The sequence below is a fragment of the Cataglyphis hispanica genome, chromosome 3 (assembly GCF_021464435.1).
Source record: "Cataglyphis hispanica isolate Lineage 1 chromosome 3, ULB_Chis1_1.0, whole genome shotgun sequence".
Lineage (NCBI taxonomy): Eukaryota > Metazoa > Arthropoda > Insecta > Hymenoptera > Formicidae > Cataglyphis > Cataglyphis hispanica.
This window is the reverse complement of record NC_065956.1, coordinates 12,636,152-12,663,112: the sequence shown is the minus strand read 5'-3', so window position 1 is coordinate 12,663,112 and position 26,961 is coordinate 12,636,152. Positions and strand designations below refer to the sequence as shown.

General features: G+C 37.7%; 1 protein-coding gene across 4 annotated transcripts in view; it reads right to left on the bottom strand.

Annotated features, from left to right (window-relative positions):
* Positions 1-310: 310 nt before the first annotated feature.
* The window catches only part of LOC126859232 (serine/threonine-protein phosphatase 2B catalytic subunit 2-like), a 121,866-nt gene continuing 95,215 nt past the window's right edge, over positions 311-26,961 (bottom strand). For 2 of the 4 annotated variants that reach the window (XM_050610293.1, XM_050610290.1), the window contains exons 7-14: positions 26,263-26,434; positions 25,978-26,104; positions 25,617-25,697; positions 22,283-22,315; positions 9,693-9,777; positions 9,284-9,381; positions 8,756-8,971; positions 311-8,341 (exon numbers count right to left, since the gene is read on the bottom strand). In XM_050610293.1, the coding sequence (XP_050466250.1) occupies positions 8,778-8,971; positions 9,284-9,381; positions 9,693-9,777; positions 22,283-22,315; positions 25,617-25,697; positions 25,978-26,104; positions 26,263-26,434 (790 nt within the window). In that variant the 3' untranslated portion in view covers positions 311-8,341; positions 8,756-8,777. The remainder of the gene's footprint in view (positions 8,342-8,755; positions 8,972-9,283; positions 9,382-9,692; positions 9,778-22,282; positions 22,316-25,616; positions 25,698-25,977; positions 26,105-26,262; positions 26,435-26,961) is intronic. The other 2 variants (XM_050610291.1, XM_050610292.1) reach the window with 2 other exon arrangements.

Below are 26,961 nucleotides of genomic sequence, written 5' to 3'. Positions count from 1 at the left end.
TTTATTAAAATATATGATTTCCCATTGGCAAATAATTATAATATTTATAATATTATAATTATAAATTATAATATTTGAGTATTTCGTAAAAAATATTCAATGATAAGTGTTTGAAGATGGGAACAACACGTAAATACAAGTTTTTCGTGGAAATTATAGACTTTATTTTTAGAATATTTTAAATATCATAAAACAACGTAAACATTCACAACAGATGGGAATAGGGTGTTATTTATAATAGTAATAATAATGTCATTATGTGTTACCGCGTAATAATTAATCGTTTATGAATATATCGTCTCTCATGACGTATTTATATAATTATGTATAAGTATAAGATTTTTCCTCTTTTATTTATTTATATAATAATTACTCATCGGGTATCCTCTCCACACGACAATGATAATTATAATAGTGAAGACGATATCAATAATGATAAGAATCGTGTAACGTTAACCATAATAATGATAATAATAATAGTACCAATGCGCCTATATACGTGTCATGTATATGTATATAAACAAATATATATATATATATATATATATATATATATATATATATATATATGCTCTTATTCTCTTAAGAAGGGGATAGAGTCACAATGGCGCTAAACAATGTATATGTGATCTCTGCTTGTTTTGTCATTCTCCTCGCGATTAGGGAGAGAGAGAGAGAGTCTCACTTCTATAAAGTATTTTAGCCAAAGATCTCTTAGGAGTAAGTCTCGTAATAATAAGTAGATAATAGTAAACGCACGTATATATATGTACAGTTTTTTTTTCTTTATCGTTGAATGCCATTCTTCTTGAATGCCGCGAGTGTATCAGAGTAATGAGCCCGATTATACGGCTCTCGCGTGATAACGATTTGTCCGATGGATGTGCTCGAAAAATACCGCATCTCCGAGTAACTTTTCTCCTTTTGTCTGTGTTATGATTCTATTATCGCTAAAGTAAGATATGGCGAGTAAAATTAATACATTCTTTCGCGTGAAAAACTCGCACGCTTTTGGAAAACACAAAGTCAGCGGCAAAATCCAAATTTCCAAGTCTTTGCGAAAGATCATTAGATCGTAAAAAAAAAGAGATTCGACGCGGCAGACTTTGATCAATCTCTTGTCATTTGAAGATATACTCTCGATCCGAAAATGTTATTTCATTTTCGTTCTTATCAAGGATTTGTTACTAAAGAATTCCTCCGCCTGTCTTATGAAGCGTAACGTACAGGAAGATATTTAGCAAATTAATAATGGAAAAAACCGAACCTTTTTCGAGAAGCGTTTTTTTTTTGTCATCCTAATACTTTTTTCGATAGAAATAATTTCTCTTTCAGAGATTTTATGCTTCTCTTAAAACTGGTCGTTTTATAAAATGGACAATCAATTATAATTTATCAACTTTCTGTGACTTATCCGCGACAAATCTAATTACTTTCTTTCCGTACTATTCTTTTATTCTCAGAGGACACATCACATCCACCGGGCGACGCTCGCGTGAAAGGAACGAGAGAAACGGAGTCTAAGACTGCAAATCTTTTCTTTTTTCTTTTTTTTTTTTTTGTTTGGAAAAGTAGTTAAAATCGCAATCTCCAATGTATATATTTTCTCTCCTTGCGGCCCGTCAATATCCTGGGCGGTTTTCGCGCGTGTCACACGCGCACAATATTCGGGAATTATTTTTTTATGTAAAACGCCAAACACACGATGCTGGCAGAGCGTAGAAAATAGATCTAATTAAACGACACACTATACAGGTACAATTATTAAATAGGGAAATGTGACTATGCCGTGCTTGCTTCGCCGCGAGAAAATATATCGTCAAATGGATGAAAATGAATAAGTATTCATGAGAGATATCCTATGTATGTTCGACATGACCTCGATAAACGACCGAAGCTTGTTGTAGCCAAACAATGTGGAATAATATTGCAAAATAGAGGATCTTTCGATAGAAATAAATTAACGGCTATAACATACATTAATGTACCTATAAGACCGACACTTTCGTTCATTTCCTGGAACACGGTTCTCAGTCGTTCGTTAAAGAGAATCATTAAGGTATCATCTATCCCTTTCGCGCATCATTTGCAAAAACAATCGTGCAAGTGATATGCAGACGAACATTGCACGCCTTAAACAATTGGGCCCACGACGCGTACAATCCAGGCCCGTTGTATCAATATCGATTAGCGTACAAATGCGATGGAAATTGATAAATTTTTCAATTATGTGTCTACGTTATTGCTCGCTCGATCCAGCAAAAATCAAGACGTCACTGTTCTCCATCGATGAAAATTATTATTCTTTTTTGGGATCCATAATCATAATAATCGTAATCGTAATAACGAAAGAAGCGAGTAAGAGAGTCTAAAAATCGCTAATCCGAGATAGCCAATTCGTGTGGTGCAACTGACCGCCTCCGTACATACGCTCTCCACGCGCCCTTAAAACTCGATATGTACATACAGTTCAGCTAGCCGCAGATCGCAAGCTGTCAGTAACAAGCAGCCAATGACATTTAACGATAGTTACAAAACAATTGTAACAGTACGATATAATATACTATATAAATATATATATATATACATACGCACACAACAGGACATGTGTATGTACACATACATATACACGTATTCTCTCTCACTGTCCTTATATAGCGATTAGTGCACGATAATAATCAGTCGTAACAGGTACATAAAATTGTTTCTCGGTGAACTCGATTTTAGTTGCGTTCGATGCGACTCGAGGGGAGTCCCCGAAAATTCTTTCCTCTCTTCTCGCGGTATCGCTGATAAGAGAAGGAAAAGGGAAGAAATGATCTTGGGGGAAAGTATGTAAAGAGAGAAAAGCACGTAATTTTTCGGCAATAACGATAATGTCATGTTCAGGCGTGTGTTAAGATATTGGATATATCAAGGTGACACAAAATGCAAAGTACATAATGCAAAGTAAATCCTACTTTGCATTTACAATATGGAAAATTATCGCATATTCTTAATAATATCCGAAATATAATTATAAAAATTAATATAAAGTATCAATATACATATGTGTCTTTGAACTGATATAATTTCTGCAAGAACGAAAATTATCGTTGCAAGCTCGAATCCGGCAAGGTTTTTTGCTTATCACACACCTAATTAAAAGCGAATGACAATAGATACATAATGTAAATACGCTATCGCAAATTCGCGTGTAGAACGCAACGTAGCCACGAAGAATCACACACAGCACTTTAATCATTTCGCTTAGCTTAAGAAAGAAAAAAAGAAAAAATAGCTTGCTGTATAAAAGAGCAAGCTTCCCCTGAAAAACATTTTCGAGCAAAATTAAGCGATTATATTATTAATGAATTTTCTATTAATAATGAGACGTCGTTCGAATAGTTTATTTATACGTAGATGTGTGTTTGTATGTGTGTTGCGTTTAAAGAAATAAAAATTGTACGCGAGTAACATAGGCAATATAAGCTCAGGGTATACGTACATACAGGGCGTTTTCGTGACGTATCTGACAAATTTCATCTTTAAAAAATTTAAAGCTGATTTTTTTTTGGCAGAAAAGCAGCTGATTGGTACCATCGATTTTCATTTTTCATACTTCTTACAAATAGTTTAAAATCTTCTTGTTTTAATCTCATTAGAATATAAGATCCATTTAAAATTAAATTAAAAGATACGTTATATTCTAGTCACTTATAATTCAAAAACTCTATTTATACTTTAACATATAATACATTCCTATCAAGAGACAACTGACTCAAAATCGCACAACAAAATAAGTGTAATTTCACATGTATTGTATATATTAGCGTGTATACTTATTTTTCCCGCGTACATATATAAGGTGATTCGAAACTTGCGTTCTACATACATATGGCAATACTGTGGCGTATTTGCATGTCTATGAAAGATATGACACGCATATTTGGTGTTGGTATGACACTATATTTCCAAATTAATGAACGGATGTCTCCGTGTCCATGTGTGTTATGGAATGATCATATGCTGTCAGCTCGTTCTATGCAGAATAAATAATCGAACCGAGAGATTTAAGTAACATAACTCCCAATATGAAATAATTCCTTTTAATCGTTATAATTCTACGGGATTCTGCTACATTATAGAGAAAGCGCGAGAAAAATTTTTTTGTCACGCTACAATATAACCGAGGAAGACCTTTTTTTCGAAAGAAAGGGAACGATGATGAAGATATGATGTAGTTCACATAAACCGATTGAATTGAATTTATTAATTAAATTTTTTTTTTTTCGTAGAAAAAAAAACAATGTCAAAAGTGCGTTTATGCGATTATAGTAAAGTGCGAATCGAAGTGTGAGTCGATTGAAAACGATTGGAAATATCTAAACAAGGCACAAGGCTGTTATTCGAAAAATGGATGGTCCATGAAAGTTCGTGCATGCAAAAGATAAATTTTTTAATCTATTCTCTGGGTAGTTATTTTTTTCATATCTTCGTAGAATAGATTGCTTCTACACTAAAGATAGACGGGAGCGACTTGAATTTGCATTCTGTATCATCATTATCGTGTCACCCTCGTCATATCGTAGCTCAAGCAACAATTAGAATTGTGAATATCAACGCATATAACATACGCGCTTATATATTAATTTGACCAGCGTGCCATTCCACTTTGAGATGTTTCGCGCTCTTCGTGTTTCGTGATAGTCATAGTAACGATAAGTGATAACGATAGTAGGTAGGATGATTGCAACGATGGCAGTAATGATAATGGCAATAATATTAATTATAATCAAATGAATAATAATTATCGTAATAACGTGATGTTTGTTAATATCAGATAATCAACATTGTAATGTATATGTATACACGTTTGTATACAGGATATCCCGGAATTATCAAGACTCCTCATCCAGAAATTCTTTGGTCGATTTAAATTTGTTTTTTCTTTATAAACAGAAAGGTTGTGACATTAATATTTTGTGAATTATATAGGATTCGATCGAAAGGGAGAGTTTGAAAACTTTCACCTACAAAAGTTGTAGAAGGAATCCATAGATGAAAGGAGCGATGATAGTTCCGAGTCATCCTATATATATTGTAATGTTCCTTTTTTATGTATATATGTATATTTATATATATTCATATTTATAATTATATAATATGTATTATTTTTTTTATAATCATGTGTGTGTGTATATTATATTATATATTTTATTATTATTTAACACATTCTTTTGTACAAGTAAATTAATTAAGAATAAGTACAACTTGGTAGCAAAGAGAGATAGAATTATTATTCACTGTATATTTTATATCGTAGTGAGAAGAGAGAGATATATATCTTATTTCATTTATTATAATATTCTTTCATTACCTTTATTATGTTTCAGACCGTAATGCTGACACGGTGCCGTCATTTGGCTTCCGGAGATACTTCTCTGCCTCAAATTTCTCATCTTTTTCTCCCTATTCCGATACCCGATATGATTAGGCTTGCGATCCTCCGCGCTGTTCGTCGACGCTAATTCAGTACGCGAAACTCGCTAGGCGCGACGTCTCGATTTCTAGAGAAGAGGTAGAAAAAACAGCGAAAACACGACGATAAAATCCCGCGACACGATCGCGAGAGCGATTATTACTATAAATATTACACGAGAGACGAGAGTAAGCCGCTCTCGATTCTGATTATTTTCGAGACGTCACGTGCGATAGCGCAATGAATGCGCGACAGTGCGAACGATCGAAGCGGAAGCGTCTCGACGATCGCATTTTTACACGAAACGTTATTATCCTAACTTCGTAGAATCGTCTTTCTATCCGAAATAAGTAACTCGCAAAAATGTAATACCCGCGAAACTTCCTGCACTTCGTCATTTTTGCAATACGATTCTCCGATATTTGTCTCACACTCGGCCGTTCTGTTCCGCTGTCGCCTATCAACGGCGAGGATCCACTTTCAGCGCCAGATAATAGATAAACAAAATGCGGTTTTTTATTCTTATGGCTTATTACGACAAGAGCCGGAGCACACGTTAAAAAATAATAGAATAAACATTCTTGCACGTACATGATGGAGAGTGCTATTTCTTTCAAACGCGTGGTTCTCCTTCTCTTTAACTCGTATTAGCTTGCGTAATTTTTTCAGCACCATTATGACCTACTATCGGATTTTAATTTCGAGCCCATTGGCCGAGTTTACGCCTGGATGGCGCATTACGATCACCTCACCGGCGTATCCGCGATCATTTTGACTTGCACGGTTCTTTCTAGCAAATCTTATGCGACTAGTTGGGGCAAGAGATATGCATCATATGTCTAAACGAGCGTACGTGTCGTTTGTAATATGTGTTATGGATTTTTCTTTCATACAATCGAGCCTCTTTGAGAGATTCTTGGCGTCTCGTCTGAGCGTACTATTATCCAAAAGTGTCTCGTTTTTGACATACGTAATTTTATATTCACCCATCTATGATATTACAAAATATACATGTAACGAAACGGAAGTTCATAGAGATCACATGTAATAAAAGACAACAATATATTCGAGTCCGATACTATGTTATGTAATATACGCGAGATTCTTGATACTTGATAATTGATGGCGTTAGCAAAAGACGCTATAATTACTGTTGAGACGAACTTAATTCTGACGATCATTATTTAATGTAACGATCATTATTTAATGTAACACGATTCATTATGATAACTTAATAGATAACGAATATCTTGCATGTTCCCTCAGTACGATCGTGCCGTGCGCAATTCTATGCGAAAATCGGGATACAACGAAAACGAAATATTTTCTTTCATATTGCACGAGAATGTCGAATGAATCCTCGGGGCAGAACGGCCAAGATAAATTATATTCGTAATGAGATTATGTTCGTAATTGAAAACGATGCGCGCGCTCGACGTACATTTCTTCCGCGCGTTAATTATATCGTACGACCATGACGAACGTGTGCACGCGCGGCAGCGAAAAACACGGTATTCGGATTACATAATGAGAATAATTAATAATATAATGATAATAATAATAATAATTAATTATAATATATAATATATATGTATATTTATATATTTATATATATTAAATAAATCCGATGTTATATATAAATAATTAATTAATATATGTATACATATATAATTAATTAATTATATATATATAATTTACGACTTAGCCCTAGCTCGACTTAATATTTAAGTAACCCCACCCCGTAGCGCGAGGGATGCGTCATCCAGGGCGGACACATCTTAAGAGTCTAGTAAAATCCTAAAACCGGAAGCTCCGCCATGACGACAGGCCAGCTGCCTTTTTTGTTTCTTTGGCGGAGACCGCTCGTCCTCATTCTCTCTTTCTCTTTCTCTCCCTCTCATTCTCTCTCTTTCACACTGTACGATATCTTTCATTAAACAAATGTAACCGCGCGCGCGAGCTGTCCGTTCCCATCTTTCTTTCTCACTTCTCCACGTTGAAAAAAGAAAAGAGAGAAATAGTATCCGGAAGAGGAAAGGGATATATATATATATATATATATATATATATATATATATATAGATATATATATATATATATATATATATATATATATATATATATATATATATACTCTCTCATGCATAAACATTCGACCCGAAGTTGATTCGTAAACGGATCTATCTAAAAGATATATCGCACTGAAATTCCGCTCCTCGTCGATTTGTGCAGACATGTACGTATGTACATCGAGTAGATTATCCGTGAGAAATACGCGAATAATGGATATTAGTGGATGCTGGGAAGAAAAGAGAGAAAGAGAGAATTAGAGACCAAGAAATTGCGAAAGCCAGAGTAAGCGAGAACGAGGAGAAGTGAGTGTAAGGGATAATCATATGAACAATCGAGAAAAAGATTGGAGAACATCACGCGCGTATGGATCATTGCAGAAGGAATTATCGCTAACATTCCCGTTTTTTTCATTCGCGAGTATATAGTGTATGCGAAAAAAAAAAAACAGAGGCAGGCCCTCGAAGAAGAGAAGTCCCGCTGAAACGCCCGGACGTATTCCGATAGATTGTGCGGTTCCTTTTACTTCGGCTGACTTGTTTTCTTTCGTTGCACGCGCACCGGGAACGGTGACAATGCTCGTTGGAAACCGCATCGACGAGAAATCGCTTTCGTATCATGTGTCTATCCTTTCATCCATCTGTTTGTTTTCCTGATTTTTCTTCTTGCGATGGCTCCTTCTTCTAACTCCTCGATGGACAGCGCACTGGTTGTAACAACCGTGGGAGGGAAGGGAGAGACGAGCAATGGTTTGCAAATGTTCGGTGGTGACAACGATAGCGCCAGGATCTTAGGACCCGTCCACGCCATCTAAAAAAAAATGAATCTCTCATTAATACACATAAAGCTCACATTCTTGTCTTCAATCTTCTCGCGACGGCAAATATATTATTCCGAAACCCGTATTAATTTTTTTATAGATTTAAAATATACCACAACATTACAAACATAAAGTAACATATCTAGATTATTAAATATTAAACTCATGTACTAGAGAATTTTCGTACGCAATGATTCCTTAGAGAAAATATTTGTTTTTTTTTTTTTTTTTAAGTTGTTAAGAATGTTTTTATCGATTAACTAGTACATAGATAAATCAATATTATCATCTGGATGATCAATATCAAATATATCAGAAAAACTTTATTGAGAACAAAGACATAAGCGAGGCTTTTCTTCTGTCTCTCAGCATTTAGAAGATCTGCGGATGGCTTGGACGCGTACCTTGATTGGACGAGTGTGGGGCTCACGATTGCGATTGCGGCGTGTTGTGGTCCCGCTTGTCTCCCGCAGGAGGCGGCGGCTTTGTCACGGGTTTCTCCTCGTTAACCGGCGTGGGTGGCGCGTCCTTCCTCGGTGGCATTCTTTCGTTTATGGCGTCCAAACCCTTGGCTTCGGCGAACGAGGTAATTTTGTGATTCGGCGAGAAGCCTTGGAGAGCTAGATGAGAGTAGGATGGATGAAAAAGAAAAACATAATACATGAAAAAGAAATACATAATAACAGAAAACGAGATATAAGAGGCCTCTGCACAAGATCAAGATTCTCTCGAATATCTCACAATTACAATATTATGACACTATTATCCGCGAATAATAAGAATTATAATCGAAGAATTCCGTGTTCCATCTTTTTGATAGATGCTGCATTATAGAATGATTAAGAACAGTTCATTGCGCTCTCTTGTATTTGAAACTATATTACGATTTTTCTCAATAGCGTTATCAAAACGATGTCTCGTAGGATTCTTACCGTTTTTTAGAGAGGTCTTGCCACCAGATAATGCACCAAGCGGTAAAGCTCCAGTCGGCGTCAAACCCTTCAACTGCAGCACGCTCTCGCTTTCCTCTCTGTGAAATACAGAAATTGAAATTATAAAATATTAAAAATATTATACATCTATATATATATTATAATTATATCATAAAAAAAATTTCTCTGTTATAAGTAATATAGTGATCGTAAATAATTCGTTTCTTAATTTTCTTATTCTATTGCTATTTTTAATTCGTAAAAAAAGATCCGTCTATAATTTTCCAATTCAGAATTCTGGATTAAGCTATATTATTCATCGACAACACGTTTTTTAACACATTGAGAAATTAACAAAATGAAGATTTTTATATACATAAAGGAAGATTATTCCATTACATTCACTAACCTCAGGACGGAGAAGACACGCGCCATTTTACCGATGGCTCTAATCTTGTTTCTGATAACTTCTTTACGTAGATTAGCTGCTGCACCTATAAGTACCAGAGACACATCTTATGGCATTCGCATGATGATGAAATATTAGCGTCCAGATCATCCGATGACAATCAACGTAGCGAAAACTGTATCAATGATATCCTTTTTGATTCGACAATTTATAATAAGTTCTTTCAAATAAAAAATTGATCGTGAATTAAAAATAAAAGAATAATTAAAAAAAAAAAAAAGAATTACCATAATCTTTCTTAAATTTTTAATTGTTACACAAAAAAGAAAGCTATATTATATAAGTTGTGTGTAAAAGATGCTTTTACATCAACATTAAAATCTATCAATTTACAATGAACGTTAATTAAAATAGTTTGATAAGGCTTCACTACGTCGTAGCCGTCAACGATTTGCCTCGCGTTTGTCGTCGCGTTTGCAAATCACTTGCGATGATTCTCGCGGTCGCACGTTAACCACTACGTTATCCAAACTACAGAGCTTACCGGGGGCATTACGTTATTAATAATCACTCGTTATTCTCATCTGGTCACGCCAAGACAACAACGCCAAACTACAGGCAAGAAGTCTGCGTCACGGGCGAAGTCGTGTAAAACGATCGAGTAATAAAAAGAAAAAAATAAATACGCGTGACATTCGTCGTGTTTGCAAAGAGAATACGCATTCTTCGCAATATAAAAAAAAAAAAAAATAAAAAAGTGTCAATTCATCGACTCGCGAGAAAAGCAGAACTCGCGAAGAATACGTACGATTGCGAACGCGCGTGCACTAGAAAGCTGCAATAAAAAACGTGCGCAAATATAACGTGTAAATTTCTCACAAAAAATACTGCAATGTGCGTGTGCACGTGTGCGTGTGTGTATTCAGGCGCATATCAAGATAAATTCGATGCGAGAGAAAAGAAGCATGCGCATGCTGAATAAGCGCGAGAAAACGTACGAAACCATCGGTCATACAATACAATATAATACAAACTCTTATCGTCACCACTTCCCCTTGGCAATCACTTGCTACTTCAAGGCTCATTGTCAGCGCGAAGGAGTTGAGAAAATCGTTTATCTCACGACAATTTCAAAAAATTAAATCAACATGAGTTGCATAAAGCGGTTGCATGGTAGGTGACAATCGCTTTAATCCCCACGATATTTATATATATGTCACATGAGAATCGATTATCCCGCGTTTCCAAATTTCCTTTCGAGTAAGCAGAAACTGGAAGCGCTGAATCTATTTGGTAATACGCTTCCGTGAAAATCAACAAAAAGTTTACAATATTTGACGCAGTGGCAACTCCTTTGCACCGAGCTGTCGGTTCGTCTGTGTTTGTTCGTTAATTGACACAGCGGTCGAGCATGCCACTGGATCGATTGTATCACGGTACCTTGGGGAGAACGAGGAGAGATTTGTTCGCAGCATCGCTAAAATCTTCCGTTAGCGAGAGAGAAAAGTGCAAAGAAGATAGGATTTGCTTTTTTTTTTTTGTCAAAGCACTAAAGTATCATACTCGTTACTCTTGTTACGCGTTCAAAAAGGTTCATCGAAACTGGCAGAGCTCGAATCGGAAAGATAATGTAACATTTCTATGAAGCAAGTCTACATTATTTGTATCCTAATCGCACGTTCTTCTATCCGTCCAATGCGTACATTCTATCTCGTTCGACGCCGAAAAATCCGCCTTTCACCCTGTATTCCCGGTTAAATCGAACAATCGTTGGAAAAAAAAATTCCATGCCAAAAATATCGACGTCGTTTCTCGTGGCGCGTCGTCGAAAAACACACATCGAGATATTCGCGTATCGCGCGGTTCCGGCTTTCTAATGATTTACGGCACAGATCTGCGATCCTTAGACCGCTGTCACGATAACGTATCGCGTGATTTGTCAGTCCGCACAGGGGGATACAAAATTACAATCTTTCCTGTCGTTCGCGAATCTGTCTCCGGTCGTGCGAGGGGCATTTTGTTTTCAGGAATAGACCATCCGAAACGCGGATCGATGGACGGTGACGTCCTCACGGAGAGGAGAAAGATTGATCCGAAGGGAAAGAGAGGCGAGAAATCTCGCGTCGAGATTGCGAAATGTCATGTCGCGCTAATAAATTAATCGAGATCAAGATTCCCCGAATAATCGCGCAGAATTATCGTCGAACATCGTTAAAGATCCTTAGGCATCGCGAATCAATTAAACGACACGCGCACACTTTCCATAATCAACCGAGATTAACTGTCAAATTAGGTAGCGAGCCCGACGGCCGATTTATCGGCAATTATTCGATGCACGCACACAGATGCGTTTCAATCTCGCGTAATCCGAAATTTACGCGCCGGAGAGAGATATTTCCCTTCGGTTATGAGATTCTATCTATGTATGTGCGATGGCACGAGAGACGCGCAAAGTGAGTATCGAGTTTAAACCGTAATTTTCGTGTAAGAAGATTATTTTCACCGAGAAGAGAGTTTATTATACAGAATGTTATACCAAATATATATATATATATATATACATACGATTTGTGTGCATAAATCCGGGAGTGAAGCGCGAATCTATCAAGGTAACGGGGAGAAACGACTTGCGTCTTTACTCGTACCGTAGGTATAGCGAGCGAAAGCGATTCGTCGAAAATGTCTGTTCCTATCGCGCGGAAGATCGATAAAGTCGAGCATGTCAAATATTAGTCGCTCAACCTTCGAACGAAGAGCGCAATTTCGCGGCTCGGCGAATCCCGCCGCGGCACCGGATCTCCCGAAATGCGACGGTAGTAATTTGGAGAAAATTACATATTCGCGACTATCGGGAATCTGCTTCGTCGCTGTCGCTCCTATAACGTCTCGCTCGTAAGAAAAAAAAAGAAAAAAGAAATGAGAAGAAAAAAATAACCGATAAAAAAAGAGAAAAAGAGAGAAGAAATTCGTGCGCGACAGATAAATTTGCCGGAATTTGTCGAACGGGCTTCCGATCGAAACCCGCCGTCCACCGAATTCATCGGACACAAACCCTGAAACATTCGTCCTGCGCTTACTCACAAACGAGAGGATGCGGCACATACAATGACGTCAACTACAAACTTGTACAAACAGATCAAGCCTTTTTGCTCTCTATACATTTATGTGTCAGCGCACGGTCACGCACACGTAACTTGTCGCAACGGCGTCAAGCGTCGCGCTCGAAATAGCGAGAATTCGAGAATCGTCAATGACACAGATATACATATATCCACAAGTCCATAATAACGGTTAATATAATAATAATTATTAAATTATTTTATAATAATAATAATAATAATAATAATAATAATAATAATAATAATAATAATAATAATAATTCAGATATATATTTTTCAGAGAGAAAAGTGAAATAAATTTCGCGTTCAATGAAAATAAATGTATAAAGTACCTCCAATATCACAAAGAGCTGTGATAGAAAATAACGGTGTTATTTCAGCGAGCAAGCTTATACCAATTTTCGACAATTTTAATTACACATTGTCATATCGTATAATATCGCCCATTTTTAAATATTCCCATGTACGAAGCTAATAACAATATTATCATCATATATTTTCTTTACTTTCGTCGTTTGAACAGTAATATCGATACGCGATATTATAAAGAGAATTTTCGCCCGTAGAAATAATATGCGATTAAAATTCGCGTCGATTCTATAAACGGAGGATGCATCGCAATGATTCTCAATGTGTAACGATCACATCTGTAACGCGATCCGATGTTATTTTCGATGGACCGAGTGCACGCCGTTGCGACAGTTGTCTACCGAGCTAACATTTATCAAAACGTAGTCGAGCCTGGCACCGAGTTCTCAGCATGCGAAGACCCGTCGTACATTTACGAGATTATGAGATTTCTCATCATCTCCTGCGTTAATCTCAATGCAACACTCGCCTCTTACAAACGAAGATGTATTCATTAATTTTTTTTTTTTCCGGAAGAGAAGAAACTGCAAAATTTAATCTCGGAATGTTGATCAGATATTATTGCAATTTCGAAGCACTTTTAAATTTATATGCTATGCCTCATTGATATGAAAAGTAAAATAATGGCAATTGTTTCATATTTGTAAGTATTTCGATTTTAATAACAATCATATTTTCATACTAAAAGTTTTTTTTTTTTTCTTGTAAAGAAATGTAAAAGTCATTTTCTCTAAAAATTGTCCTCCATGCAATTTAGCCGACCTGATTCGATAAGACGCGTCTTCCTTCCCGTGAACCTGTGCTCAAAATATTATAGCGCAGGACTACTAGTGCTCTATCGGGTTTCCCAAAAGCAGTTTTAGAAGCCGCAACGACCCCCTTCGAACCGACTCGCAAAAACAGGTATACTTGTCGCTTCTTGCTTTTCAATAGCTGTCTCTCAATGTCGCGATACGAATAAATGTTATCTCGCTATATCGTTAATCTCTCGGGTAATATTACCAGATAGACGGTCAAGTCGGCTCGAAGTATCGAACGATATTCCGAATACAGGTCGTATATATCGCTCACTTTGCAACGATGGGTCTTCGACATTGGTCTAGTCATAGGCGCCGCCGCGTTCTAGCAACCTCGAGCAACCCCTCGTTTTTTTTTTCCTTTTTTTTTTTTTACGGAGAATGCGACGCCTATGTCTCGTTACATGGACCGTTCATCGTGAATAGAAAGGATTGTATACCTATACCCAATGGTGAAACCCTCGACTACTACGCCAGAGATAGAGAATAAAAATATTTTATAAAATATCACAAAGTACTTTCAATTTATTTCTGAATCTGATTAAATTACTAATTTTGTTCAATTCGCGATTTTTTTTTCTGATAAAAAAGGATCTCGCTCAACTCCAAATATAACCACATAAATAGTCCAAATATAAACATAGCGGTCGAGGGTCAACAGCAATCGAGCAGCGCGACTAATCGAGAACCATTGGGTGCTAGACATATTTCTATTTGTATATTTTGAGTTCGAATCGTGGAAGACTTGAGCCGGGGAACTGAACGCCGTTGCGCTGATCAACTCGTAACCAAACTCGCTGATCGAAATCCAACCCCTCGAACTTCTCGATCTTGCACCCTCCTCCCGAGAGAGGAAGAGGAAACTATAGCCGTTAACGAGGTTTATCGCCCGTTAATGCGGATCGATGTTAATTCTCTTTCCGTGAGCTTGCAGAGAATTATCTCGCGTCTCATAATTACGGAGTCTCGTTACGAGAAGATCGAACGGAAAGTTTCATTTTCACATTAAAATATCACGGATGGAGAAGGGAAGAAAGGAAGGGGAGAGAGGGAAGGAGTTGTGAACGGCGTTGAGTCCCCGCGGCTTCGTCATTCACGGCCGAGAAATAGATAGATAGATAAATAGAGCAGAGATATAGAGTAGTGTATGTAGGTCTTACTCGCACTTTCAACAGAAAATAACTCACCGTACGCGATGGTAGGTGGGGTCGGACCGGACCGTTGGATTACCATCGGGTTACCATGGCGGCCATGGTGCGCCCATGGTTGGTTTACCGATGGTTGAGCGTAGTGGACGTAAGTAAAAGGACAGAAGTAACCAACAATGTGAGAGCAGCGTCAAATGCGGCCGAAGAGAAGAGATAGAGAGTGGCGATTTTGGTCGGTTCGTTCGGACGCAGCCCGTACGGGAAGACGTATTGTTTTTTTTTTCGTTTTTTTTTTGGCAGTTTGCGGATGGTTGTTTGGTGTCGGTAGTGGTTGTGGTAGTGGTGATGGTAGTAGTGGTAGTTGGTGATGTGATAGTGATGGCGAAGAGATGGTTGTAGAATATGGCGCAAAGGAAACAACACATAGAACAGACAAGAAAAGACAAGTGTGCACAGCGTAAGTGACATTCAATCAAGCAATGTGCGTTAGACGATCTCGTTACATATTGTCTTTTATCCTCGGTTATCGATTGTATGAGTCTTCCAGTAGCGATTTAAGATGAAAAGAAAAAAGCGAGAGAGATTTGAAAATTATTAATTTTATTAAACATAAAGATATGTTAGTGAAATATTCTTCAAGTTTTTTTTTTTATTTTAAATGTTTGTAACAAATTTCCTTAAAAAAACTCTGTCTATCTCTCTTTTTCTCACTTAATCCGCTACTGGAGTCTCAAAAAATCGACAAAGTTGCTTGTTATACATCATAAAAAAGTTTATGAATGCATTGTCAGTGAATTCGTACGCGTGAATTTGCCGCTATTTATTACGAAAAAAAAAAAAAGAAAACGGCGATATTCTTGTTTTCATAAAATAATAACTTTTGCTCCCGACGCTCGCGTAATGACGAAACAAGTTACCAGAAATCACGCACTGAACTATCATATGATATCATGAAATAAACTCATATTTTGAAGCCCGGCGAGAGAATTGCCTGGGGAAACGCACTTATCATTAACCATCATGACTATGACGAACGTGGAAAACGTTTCGCATTAAAATTCATCGCAATAAAGCGGAACCCCGCTAGGAATATTTAGTATTTTACAAAACAGACTTGAATTAATAAAATATGCAAAAATCATCGCGCCAAAGCAACTTTGCCGATAATTTGACATTCCCGTAAACGAGAGATTTCGCCATCGAAGACATGAGTATACTGTAAATATAAAGAAAATAGGTTAATTAGTGTGTGAGAAAGATGATTTCGGCCTGCATCGAAACTGCCAAACTTAGACGATCGTCCAACTGATTGATTTCTTTGAGATAAAAATAATTTTTCATAATGCACTTTATAATCAGCAAAATTAAAAAAATTAAAAAAATATTAGCTCATTCATGTAAAAAAAAAATATCTTAAAGTATTTAAGAAAAAAATGGTTTCAAACAGCATATTTTTCCAAGATATTCTCAAAACAATTTTTTAATTACTAGAATGTAGTATCTGAATCTCGCTTAATGTACGATCGCCTTCGGCAAAATTCGATCATGTCAAAGATTACTTCGCCTCTAATCGAAAGTCCGGCTCTAAACATTTAACGAATAAATAGCAAATTTTACTTTAAATTCCATTCTCCATAAGATAGAAGCTGAAAACGATTATTCGTTTGCCCATTGAAACTCTGATGGCGAAGACAAATGTCGAGACAGAACGAAAGTAATCTTGACATAATGCAGCAGTTACAATCGTACGTGAGATTATTATTGTGCGTAGCACAAATAATTCCGCTATAGAAGTTTCCTGGAGCATTGATACTGTTTAAAAGAAAAACAAGTCGATTAATAAACTTTCGCAGGATCGCTCGAGGATGCAGCCAACTGGAGTCGTCCCCATCGAGCATTACGTTCCTTATCACACTTTATTGTCAACGTAAATTGGCGAGCGCGACCCTCTCGCGATCTGCGAACCAGATATTAGATACTAGTTCGCTCGGTTAATCCTAGGAGACTAAATATACACTAGCATGCGCAAAAGAAAACTGGTAATTAAAAGATATAACGTTCGGCGACTGGCTGGAGACCGAGTTAAGTAAAGGATACACGTACTCAACATAATTCAAAAAGATAACTCAACATATAAAGACGGTAACAAACGAGCAGACTCAGGGGTAAAAGAAAAAGAAAGAAAATCAGAAAAACAGAAAAAGAGAAAAAGAAAGAGAGAGAGAGAGCAAGAGAAAGATCAGAATGAGAGTGAGATGAGTGTGTATAGAGAGTGAGAGAGAGAGAGAGAGAGAGAGAGAGAAAGCTAGAGAAGATAATCAAGTAGCAGAAGAGAAAGAGAGAGAGAGAGAGAGAGAGAAAATTAATGCCCGACGAATATCGGCCAACAAAGTGACTTTTTCGTGGAGTAGAAAAGTATGACCAACAACTTTCGCGTCAACCGGTGCGTCGTGCATCCGCGTAAACGCGCAACGTGTCTCGCGAAATTTTTCTCGGGATCTCAGTGTTCATGCCGAGAGTGAAGGAGGTCTCAGATAGGAGGGAAGGACAAGAAAAGCGAACAAAGATGACGACGGCGACGACAACGATGATATCGGGCGCGACTGCCGCGGGATAAAGATAAAGCGGGTGAAAATATCGCGGTTGAATAGTTTGCTTATTAAAGATTTCGATGGAGTGCAAAAATAAAGTAAAATACGAAAAACAACCATTTCTCGTTTTTATCAAAACATGCGATAATGCAGCAATGAAAACCATTTTGCACTGGCTAATTATAGAGGAAACATTCGAAAGCTTTTGATTGAGAAACAATCTTTAAGATGAAGAAGAAGAATTTTCATAATTTTTATCATTGAGGATAATATCGGTCCGTGATAATATCGAATCGCTTTATGAATTTTTTCCATCATTGTTCGAAAAGAAATTGATTTTAACCCCAAATTGTTCGGAAAATCATGATGCATGAAAATAAAATAAAATCGAAGCAAAAATAAAATTTGTTAACGAGAAAATTATTTATTAAAGTGAGAATGCATAAGAACTTTTATTTCAATCTTGAGAATTAATTCAATGAATCTGAGCGCGACGCGCGTAAATTTATTATCGCGAAAATTTTTATCGATCGTAGAAGGAGTTCCGGAAACAAGGTGAAAAATAACAGAATTTCATGTCGCGGGACGCGAGGAAAATGGAAAATAGCGGACGACGTCGCACAGCTGGTTCACCTGAGAAGGTGAAAAATGGCCTCGCGTGAAGACACCTTTTTTTTTACGACAAAATCCGTTATGGTGCGACGTCGTTTCTACCTTGCTTCGCCTCGGAAAGAAGACGGGAGTTTTTCGAGTTTTCGAAAATATATTTAACATGAAAGAGATGAAACAGATACTTCAACAATGGAAAGTATCTGCGGAAATCGTTGTCTGTATTGCATAAAGTGTTTCCTGAAAATCCAACGACAAGCGATGCCAAATTGCTCGTTGTGCTGTATGCACTTTTCGAATAGTAGCTTTATCTTATTCGAGAAAAGCAGCAGGTTGGCCTTCCTTATTCGATTCTTATGCGACTCGAGAAAGATAAACGCGTTTGCGACGAGCCGTAGCAGTCATTGTGAAAATCCTCTCTTGATAAATCTTGAGAGCGAAATTTTGCAAGGAGAAAGCACACATTGCACAGAGAAGATTCATGATTTACAAAGCTATTATCCGGCTTCCATCGAATTATTATATTCGACTTATTAATTGAGAGTCGCGAATATGAGACCTATTCTGCCGATCAATCGTTGCGCTTCGGTCGGAGCGATCGCGCTCATCCTATCTTGGCAGAAGGCTTTATGTGTGCATCTCGGAATGCAGCCAGCGATGCGGCAGGAATGAACGATTGACTCGAGGTAGGTGTATAGGACGAGCGGATAAGATGCCGATGGAACCGCGTTCGAAAGGGGGCCCGGTTGGTTGATCGATGCTTCGCGGCCTACCCTCGTTATCTCACAGAACTCCGTGCGTTCTATCGATCGAGTATACCTTCCCGGGCTGTAGCAGAACCTCTTCCGTAGCGATCAAAAGCCTCTTTCGCTCCGGATTTTCGCGAAGAAGAGAAAGAGAGAATCCGGGAAGGGAGGAGGATGGATGACACGATGTAATGACGACGAGGATTCGAGTACCGGAGCTGACCGGAAATTGTCAAGAGGAGAATCTTGTCGATCGCTCGTTAGTTAATTAAATAAGATTATCGACAGTGATGGGAGCAACTCGGGCAACCGGATTAAAGCGCATCGATTTTTTCGTTGATCGGTGAAGAAGTTAAGGAGCTTAGCAGAGAGCTCTTGAACAAGCGTCAATGACAGACAGTTGTCGGGCTTCAATATCCGCCGATAATATAGCCTCTAGACATTTTTTTATCATCTACTGCGTTTAAGAGATTGTAATATAAGTAGAGGCGCAATATATAATATTTTTATATTAAATATTCTTCTTTTATAGTAATCCCTTTCTCATTGTCATTTATTAGAAATATTTGTTGAATATGTATATATATGTTATTCTCCTCCAAAGAAATAGCAAATAAATAATAAAAAGTATTGTACTTATAAATATTGTGACTTTTTATAAAAACGAAATCGCTCGAAAGTTACAAATAAACTCGAATTTTCCAACTCTTTGGCGATATTACTCTCTATCCAGAGAAACGCGATTGAATTTTAATAGAGAGACAAACTTCGGCAATGCTCGTCTTGTTCCTCGTTCCTTGCGAGTAGATGTGCCCTATGCATATACGCTAGAAATTCGAATAATGCATTTCAAGACAAACGGACGGCTGGCGAATATTGTGTTCCTCGAACTGTTCAGAGATACAGACGAACCGAGATTGCCCGGCGACCTCAGTCGAGCGGAGAGGATGTCTCTCGTGGATATATTGGTCCGGGGGAGGTCCAAGCGCGGCTGGCCGTACTCGTAAAACCGGAGGCGCTGTTAGTGGAGCGTCCAGTGTCCGCTCGCTGGACGTTGTTAAGAGAATGGGCAAGCGGCATACATATGCCAGCATAAACATATGCGCGCGCGCACACACACACACACACATACATACACACGTACGCATTTAGAAGAGAGCGAGATATCTGACGCTGCATCGTAAAGCGTGCTAAATAAACTGAACTCAAACGAGCGAAACTCAAACGAGAACGAGAGGTGGAGACACGACGGCTGTTTAGGTATTGCCAGAGAGGAGGAAAGATAGGAGGAGAGAGAGAGAGAGAGGGGGGGGGGGATGGTTTTAAAGTTGTAAAACTGTGTTGCGAATGCAATGCGGAAATTCGTCGGCTGAATGAGCGAAAGAGAAAGAGAGCAGAGGAAAGGATGGGAAGGAGGGAACGAGAGGGTTAAAAAGTGGCAGAGAGGAAGAAAATAAATGGTCGAATGGAATGTATATATATTCAGCGAACTTTCCCCGATTAATCCGCCGAGAGCTTTATGAAAACTCTTCTCGAGGCGAGCATAAAATCATGTGGAGGAGACCCGATGTTATTATAGACGACGGAATCCTCTTTGAATCGCGGGATCGCGAATAGAGGAACGATTCGTATTTCCCGTTGCTCGCATTTGCGTGACATTATTTTGGATTAGAGAGCACGGTTAGATGCTCCGAGAGGAAAGTGTCCGCGAGACCTGAGAGGAGAGAGCCTCGAGCGATCCCCTCTTATTTTACGAAAACATCCTCTCTACTCGATTCATCAATTATCTCCGATATATTTCGCGTCGGCGGTATAATAAATTCATCACCGTTTCGAAAGACGGTCTCAAATTAGAAGAGAGGACAGATTCGTCGCATAATTCATTATATCTGATATACTGTTGAACGCATTTATTCTACCGTCGACGAGAAGCGCATGAAGCAGGCAAGGAAGGCATTTATAACGAGATAACAAAATGTAGATAAAAATGAAAAATAAAAAGAGAAACAAGGATGAGATCAACGATGATGATTAAATTCAGCGTGTGAGTAGACAACAGGAATGTGATGTTACAGAGGCGGCGATATGTGTAACATAATCAAAATCAGTGTCAAATCAAAATCAAAAACGGAGAAGGAAATGGAAGGCAAGTGAGAACGGCGTGTTCTCCGACAATTAATGGACGATTGTAATGTTAGCTCAATCCAAAGTCCGAGAACGGTTATACAGAGCACGTTTAAAGGAAATAGAAGATGATGACGAAGATAGAAATATGTAAGTATATAGATACAGATAGAGATATACAAAATGTGTATATATATATATATATATATATATATATATATATATGTATATATACAAGAACGAAGAGAGAAATCAACACAACAAACGAGAAAATATAATCCCGCGCGGAACATTCGTGTCAACGTTGTTCTACTGGTAATATCATTCGTGCACGCGTGAGCTTCAAATTACAGCCACCATTGGCGAATATCTAGTCAAACTAAAAGCATTTTTTCCATTCTAATAAAAGAGAAAAAATATAGTGAGAGTTTTATGAAGCGAGACATGTCGACAATCAAAATGATTGTGCCGTTAGATAATAATATTACTTCTTATATTTATAATAATGTCAATTATAATATTTTATATATATATTAATTCCATAGTCCATAATGGAAAGCTTGATGCACGTTAAAGGATAAAAAATATCAAAATCGATTAATTATCATTATTATACCAACGAAATAATTATGCAGTGAGAAATTTTTTTCACACGATATTCCTTTACGTTATTATTATGCTATTATAACGAAATTGTGCATTAAGAAATTACAACATTTTTCTACGTTCCTCTACGTCGTTAAAAAAAATTGCACGAGCGTATAAAAACCGTTGTTTATGGAATAAGTATGTACTCGCATCCCCAGCAGAACAACATGTCACGAAGCACATCCGCGCGACGACAGAAACAGAAAGAGACAAAAACAAAAACGAAACCGAAACGCAAGAGAGAACACTGGCGTAGAATAATAAAAAAACATTACGAAGAGAGTTAAGAGATATATTATATCACAAATATATCGCAGTAAAAAAATTTTTAAAAAGAAAAAGAAAAAAGATCTCTCGTTTGGGTTACTCTTGGCACGCACGAAAAGAAGAAAAAAATCTTGGCTCTTCAAGTAAGTCGTCGGCTCTCACGGGGACTTACCATTCTTTTTTTGGACAACGACTTTGGCTGCGACTTTACGGGGGTTGCCGAACGATCGGAGTTTTGAGTGGTAGTAGTAGAAGTAGTAGTAGAAGTAGTAGAGGTAGTAGTAGCATAGTGTCGTGCCGAGATAGGAGGAGTCCAAGGCCAGTGTGATTGATACAAATATAATAGAGAAGGAGTACGATAAAAGACAATCAGTGCAACTTCGGGGTTGGGGCAAAAAAAAGGGGGGGGGGAGGCAAGAGGGTCAGAGGGCAAGGGCCTGGGTGTGTGGGCGGCGCGTATATGTCTCGCAATAATTAAAGAAGGCGAAACTAGGTTGATGGAAAGGAAAGAGGAAAATCAAGGAACCGAGAGTATCTTATTGATCGAAACATCGGGACGATTCTCTGCTTGAAATCTTCTTTTTTTCTTTTTTCTTTTTTTCCCCAATCAAAGCGACCTAGCCGCAATGGGAGAGATATTCTCTCGCGAGCGAATTCTTTTCGGTGTGGTATGAAAAGGGAGAAAGAGGGGCTGCTTGACTTTCTTTTGGTGATTGGACCCGATCCGATGGATGAATGCTGTTACAATCCGCGGTCATTCGATTGACGCAGAAATATATCGATTTGACCTTTTGATGTGCCATAAACTGCGCGAACGAATTAGTTTGCGCCTCTTCTTCGGAATATACGCGGCGAATGCCGATTAATTTAATGTTCTGATGCATATTCGGTATTTAAAAAAATAAATCGTAAATTTCGAGCACGTGCCAATGCGTTTGATTTATTCGAAGTATAAATCGGAACGAGAAAATAAAAATTTCGCAATCATCATAAAGATCGCAAAGCTCCATCCATCGGTTCCTGGAATTGGTCTTGATCTTTTTATGACTTTCTGTAGAAGGGGAGAGAATTATACATACACATGTGACATGTACAAAAAAAAGAAAGTAAGAAAATAGGTCAGCAGGGGCGGGATGTGACACGTGAGAAAAATTGAAATTGACAATAGAATTCGGACAGTGGTAAAGTCGATCTCGGAGCAAACGGTAATGAATGAAATCCATTTAGAGATATTCTCTCGAGAGTGACATCGAGAAATAATTAAGACGGGACTGAATAACGATCTGACCTAATCTTACCCGCTGTGATGCATGCGTGAATTAAAAATGCGTAATGCGCAAGATGGCAAATGATATCTTCTCACGATTAGTTTCGAGTATTTTATCGATTTGAAGAGTACATTTAAATTTTCTTAAAGCTTGAAAAAATAGTCATACGTGCTTTGAGAAACAAGCAAAGGATCGTGCCATTTCGAATGCCATCTTGAACCAAACTTATGGAAAGAGGGTGAAGATGCTATGTAACGGATGCAGAAAATCAAAGGCTACCGTAGGTGAAGATGTAAAAATTCAGGCTATGTGCCGTCGAGACACGTCGAATATGTATTACACACATGTACATACGTATAATCAGGTAAAAATAAAAATGTCAAAAAGAGAAGAAGAAATATGAAAAGAGAGAGAGAGAGAGAGAGAGAGAGAGAGAGAGAGATATGTATATATATGTAAGAGAAAAAACGAGAAAGAGAAAGAGAAAGAACTTTGTAATTCGAAAAATCATAACTATCGTGAAACAGATGGTCAAAGATAAAAAAAACATGTAGATATATATATATATACATATATAAATATAGTATATACTGTATATGTATATGTATATATTTACACATACATATACATACATGGAGAGATCATGAAACGAAATAAAAAGAAGAAAAAAAGACAAAAACTAATAGAAATGAAATTCTTCTTCCGAGAAGAAAATATGACATCACGATCAAAGGAAAAGACGTAATAAAGAACAAAAGATAGAAAAAGAAAGAGAGACAGAAAGAGATAGATAAACGAGAAATCCGACATCGAGAGAAACTACTATGAAATAGCTAAAAATTAATGATAATCAATGAAGCTCTTAATCGTGTGACGTCTAAAAGAATCGAGCGGCGTTTCTTACCATCTGTCCGTGCAGCGAGTGAAAATGCAAACAGAAAAAGAATTCAAGATTTGTATCTGGAAGTTCTAAGAAGTGAGATCGTGGTGGGAGGAAATGATAGAGATATCTTAACAGATCGACTACTCTTCTTCGGCGCGATGTATGTATATATTTGGGAAATCGCGCGTCTCTCGAGACGTCAAATTTTTTTTCAATTTCCGCTCGAAGAGGTGAAATTTTTACAAGAGGTGCGCGAGCATTAGCAGAATCGTGTAAATCGTAGGGATGTATACGAAAATATTTCAGTGTAGAATTCGCAGGTGCTGTCGCATCGAGATCGATTGCGAAATAGATAGATATTGATCGGCCGGCAGATCGATCGTGCACGCGGCGAATGTAAAATTCGCATCTGGAGCCTTTCTTAAAAACGAGGTCGTCTCAAAAGATTAAATAAAAAAATTAAAGGCGTAGTGGATTCATTCTGGATTCGCGCTCAATTTATATCGCCGCGTAGGAAATGACAGTCGCGCGGGCGCGGTTTTTCGCAAAACTCGCCGGCATCCACCAATCCGGACGTGCGCGTGCACGATCGATCTTTCTTTCCTTTCAGAGAGGAGAATGCGACGATTCGCGCGGAACAGGATGTCCTGATTCATTTTTCATCGTTAGACCATCTCCGAGTCTTTTCTATCGGCTCGCGGCGGGACATGAGGGATGAATCCGCGCATTCTCCCCGGGTGCACGAAAGTGACGTGGCCTCTCTTAGATCGTGTCGGAGCTCGTAAAAGATTCCAGATATTAGCGGAATCTCGGAGCCCGTCTTATCGCGTTCGCTCATCCCGTCCTCGATCTGACGGATAAGATTGAAATGTGTCTCGCGTTTCTTATTATTAGAGAGCAATCCCAAGTAAAATAAATTTGCCAAAATTGAGATTCAATCAAGGAGTCTTTTAGATTGAACGCTATGGCAACAATTATGTTCCTTTTCCGATTGTTTTCCTTTAATTGCGTAATCGCGAAACTTGAAATGGAATGTCTCTCTAATTTCCTCAAGACGATCGAGATGAGATTGTAAAGTATTTATTTTTTTTTTTCACGCTTTTAACGCGCCATTGTGTGATTACGCGATTGTGTGATTCTCACTTCATGTCTTTCTACAGTATTTTTATTAGATAAATAAACCTCTCAGAACCAGACACGTTAAGGATAACATCGAAATAAAAGGGTACAAAAAAACAAGTCTCTGATCACGATATAAGAGCGACCAGTCCCGACAAGTGCCGATTTTGTTCGAAATATCTGCAAAATAATACGGATTAAGATGGAGAGAATGAGGGCTAGATAATGGACATTACCTTCCTCGAGCGCATCATCACCGTCACTCATCAGCTCGTCGTCCGAGCAGATGTTCAGCACGTTCACTAACATTTCTGTGACTGCAAGGTAAAGTGAAAAATCAACCGTTAATTATGAACAAACTATTTCTCAATAAACACATTTTTTCTATTATAGAGTCAATTTGTATCTCAAAATATATCAAAATTAATTTTATTTCCCGCGTCTAAATTATCACATTTTAATTTTTTTTATACACAACTTATTTTTACGATCGCATTATATCTGATCGCATTAGGGGAAAAAAAAGGATATAGATTTTGCTCGGGAATATATAAATCTTTTCGAAAAGAAGCACAGAGATGACACGGTAGAACTTACCTTTCTCGCCGACAAACGGCAAGGACCATGTGAAAACATCCATGAAATTGGGCAGCCAGTACGGGTGTGGTGAACAATTAAATTGCCTAATATTCATCACGTTGTTCTCGTACTTTAACACCGCCGCCTGCGGGCATAACGAGCATCGAATTTTTATGATTGCGAACCAAAGTGATCCCCACCACAGTGGTGACATAAACGGACAATGCTCCGCATTTATGCGTTAAATTAATATCGATCGCGACAGCGGTGCACGTTTCACGCAGACGCGAAACCGACTTTTACCTTGTTGTTGTACACATCGAGATAATTGGGCGCGCTGAAGATGGTGATGAGCGATGGGAAGCCTGTCGTCTGAGATTTTCGATACATACGATATCCGGCGTCTTGAGCCTCGTGCGCCCTTATAATGCTGAGCAAATTGTTGTTCTGCAGAAAGTCGCAACACGCCGCGTAACTGCAAGCAGACATTATCGATCGACTATAAAATTGGAAAGCTTCATTATCAATAATTAAACGAAAAATTTTCCGAGTTTTATATATATACGAGCACATAATAATAATTCGGCTGTGTTAATGTATCTATATAGCATGTGTATTTTAATAAGTAATATGGAAAATGTTATATAATGTATAAAAGACCTGGCTTAAAAAAAAATTTAATCAAGTAGAATACCACTCTTTTTACAAATTAATTATTCGACAAATTTTCTATAAAATAAATATGTTTCATTTGCGCGGGATAAATTTTGAAAATAAATAAATATTTATTTCAGGAAAGTGTGTACCACAAAATCGCGACCTAATTATGTCGTAATGTTCTCTTGGCATTCACATCAAAAACAATTACTTGACTGCCAAATAATCAATCTTAGCTCGCCGAGAATATACAACTAGTGCAGTACTTCATTAATGTAATACTAAAGATGTAAATTTTGTTACCTATTTATTCTCTAAAAGTTTCGCCTTCGAATTGCTAAATTT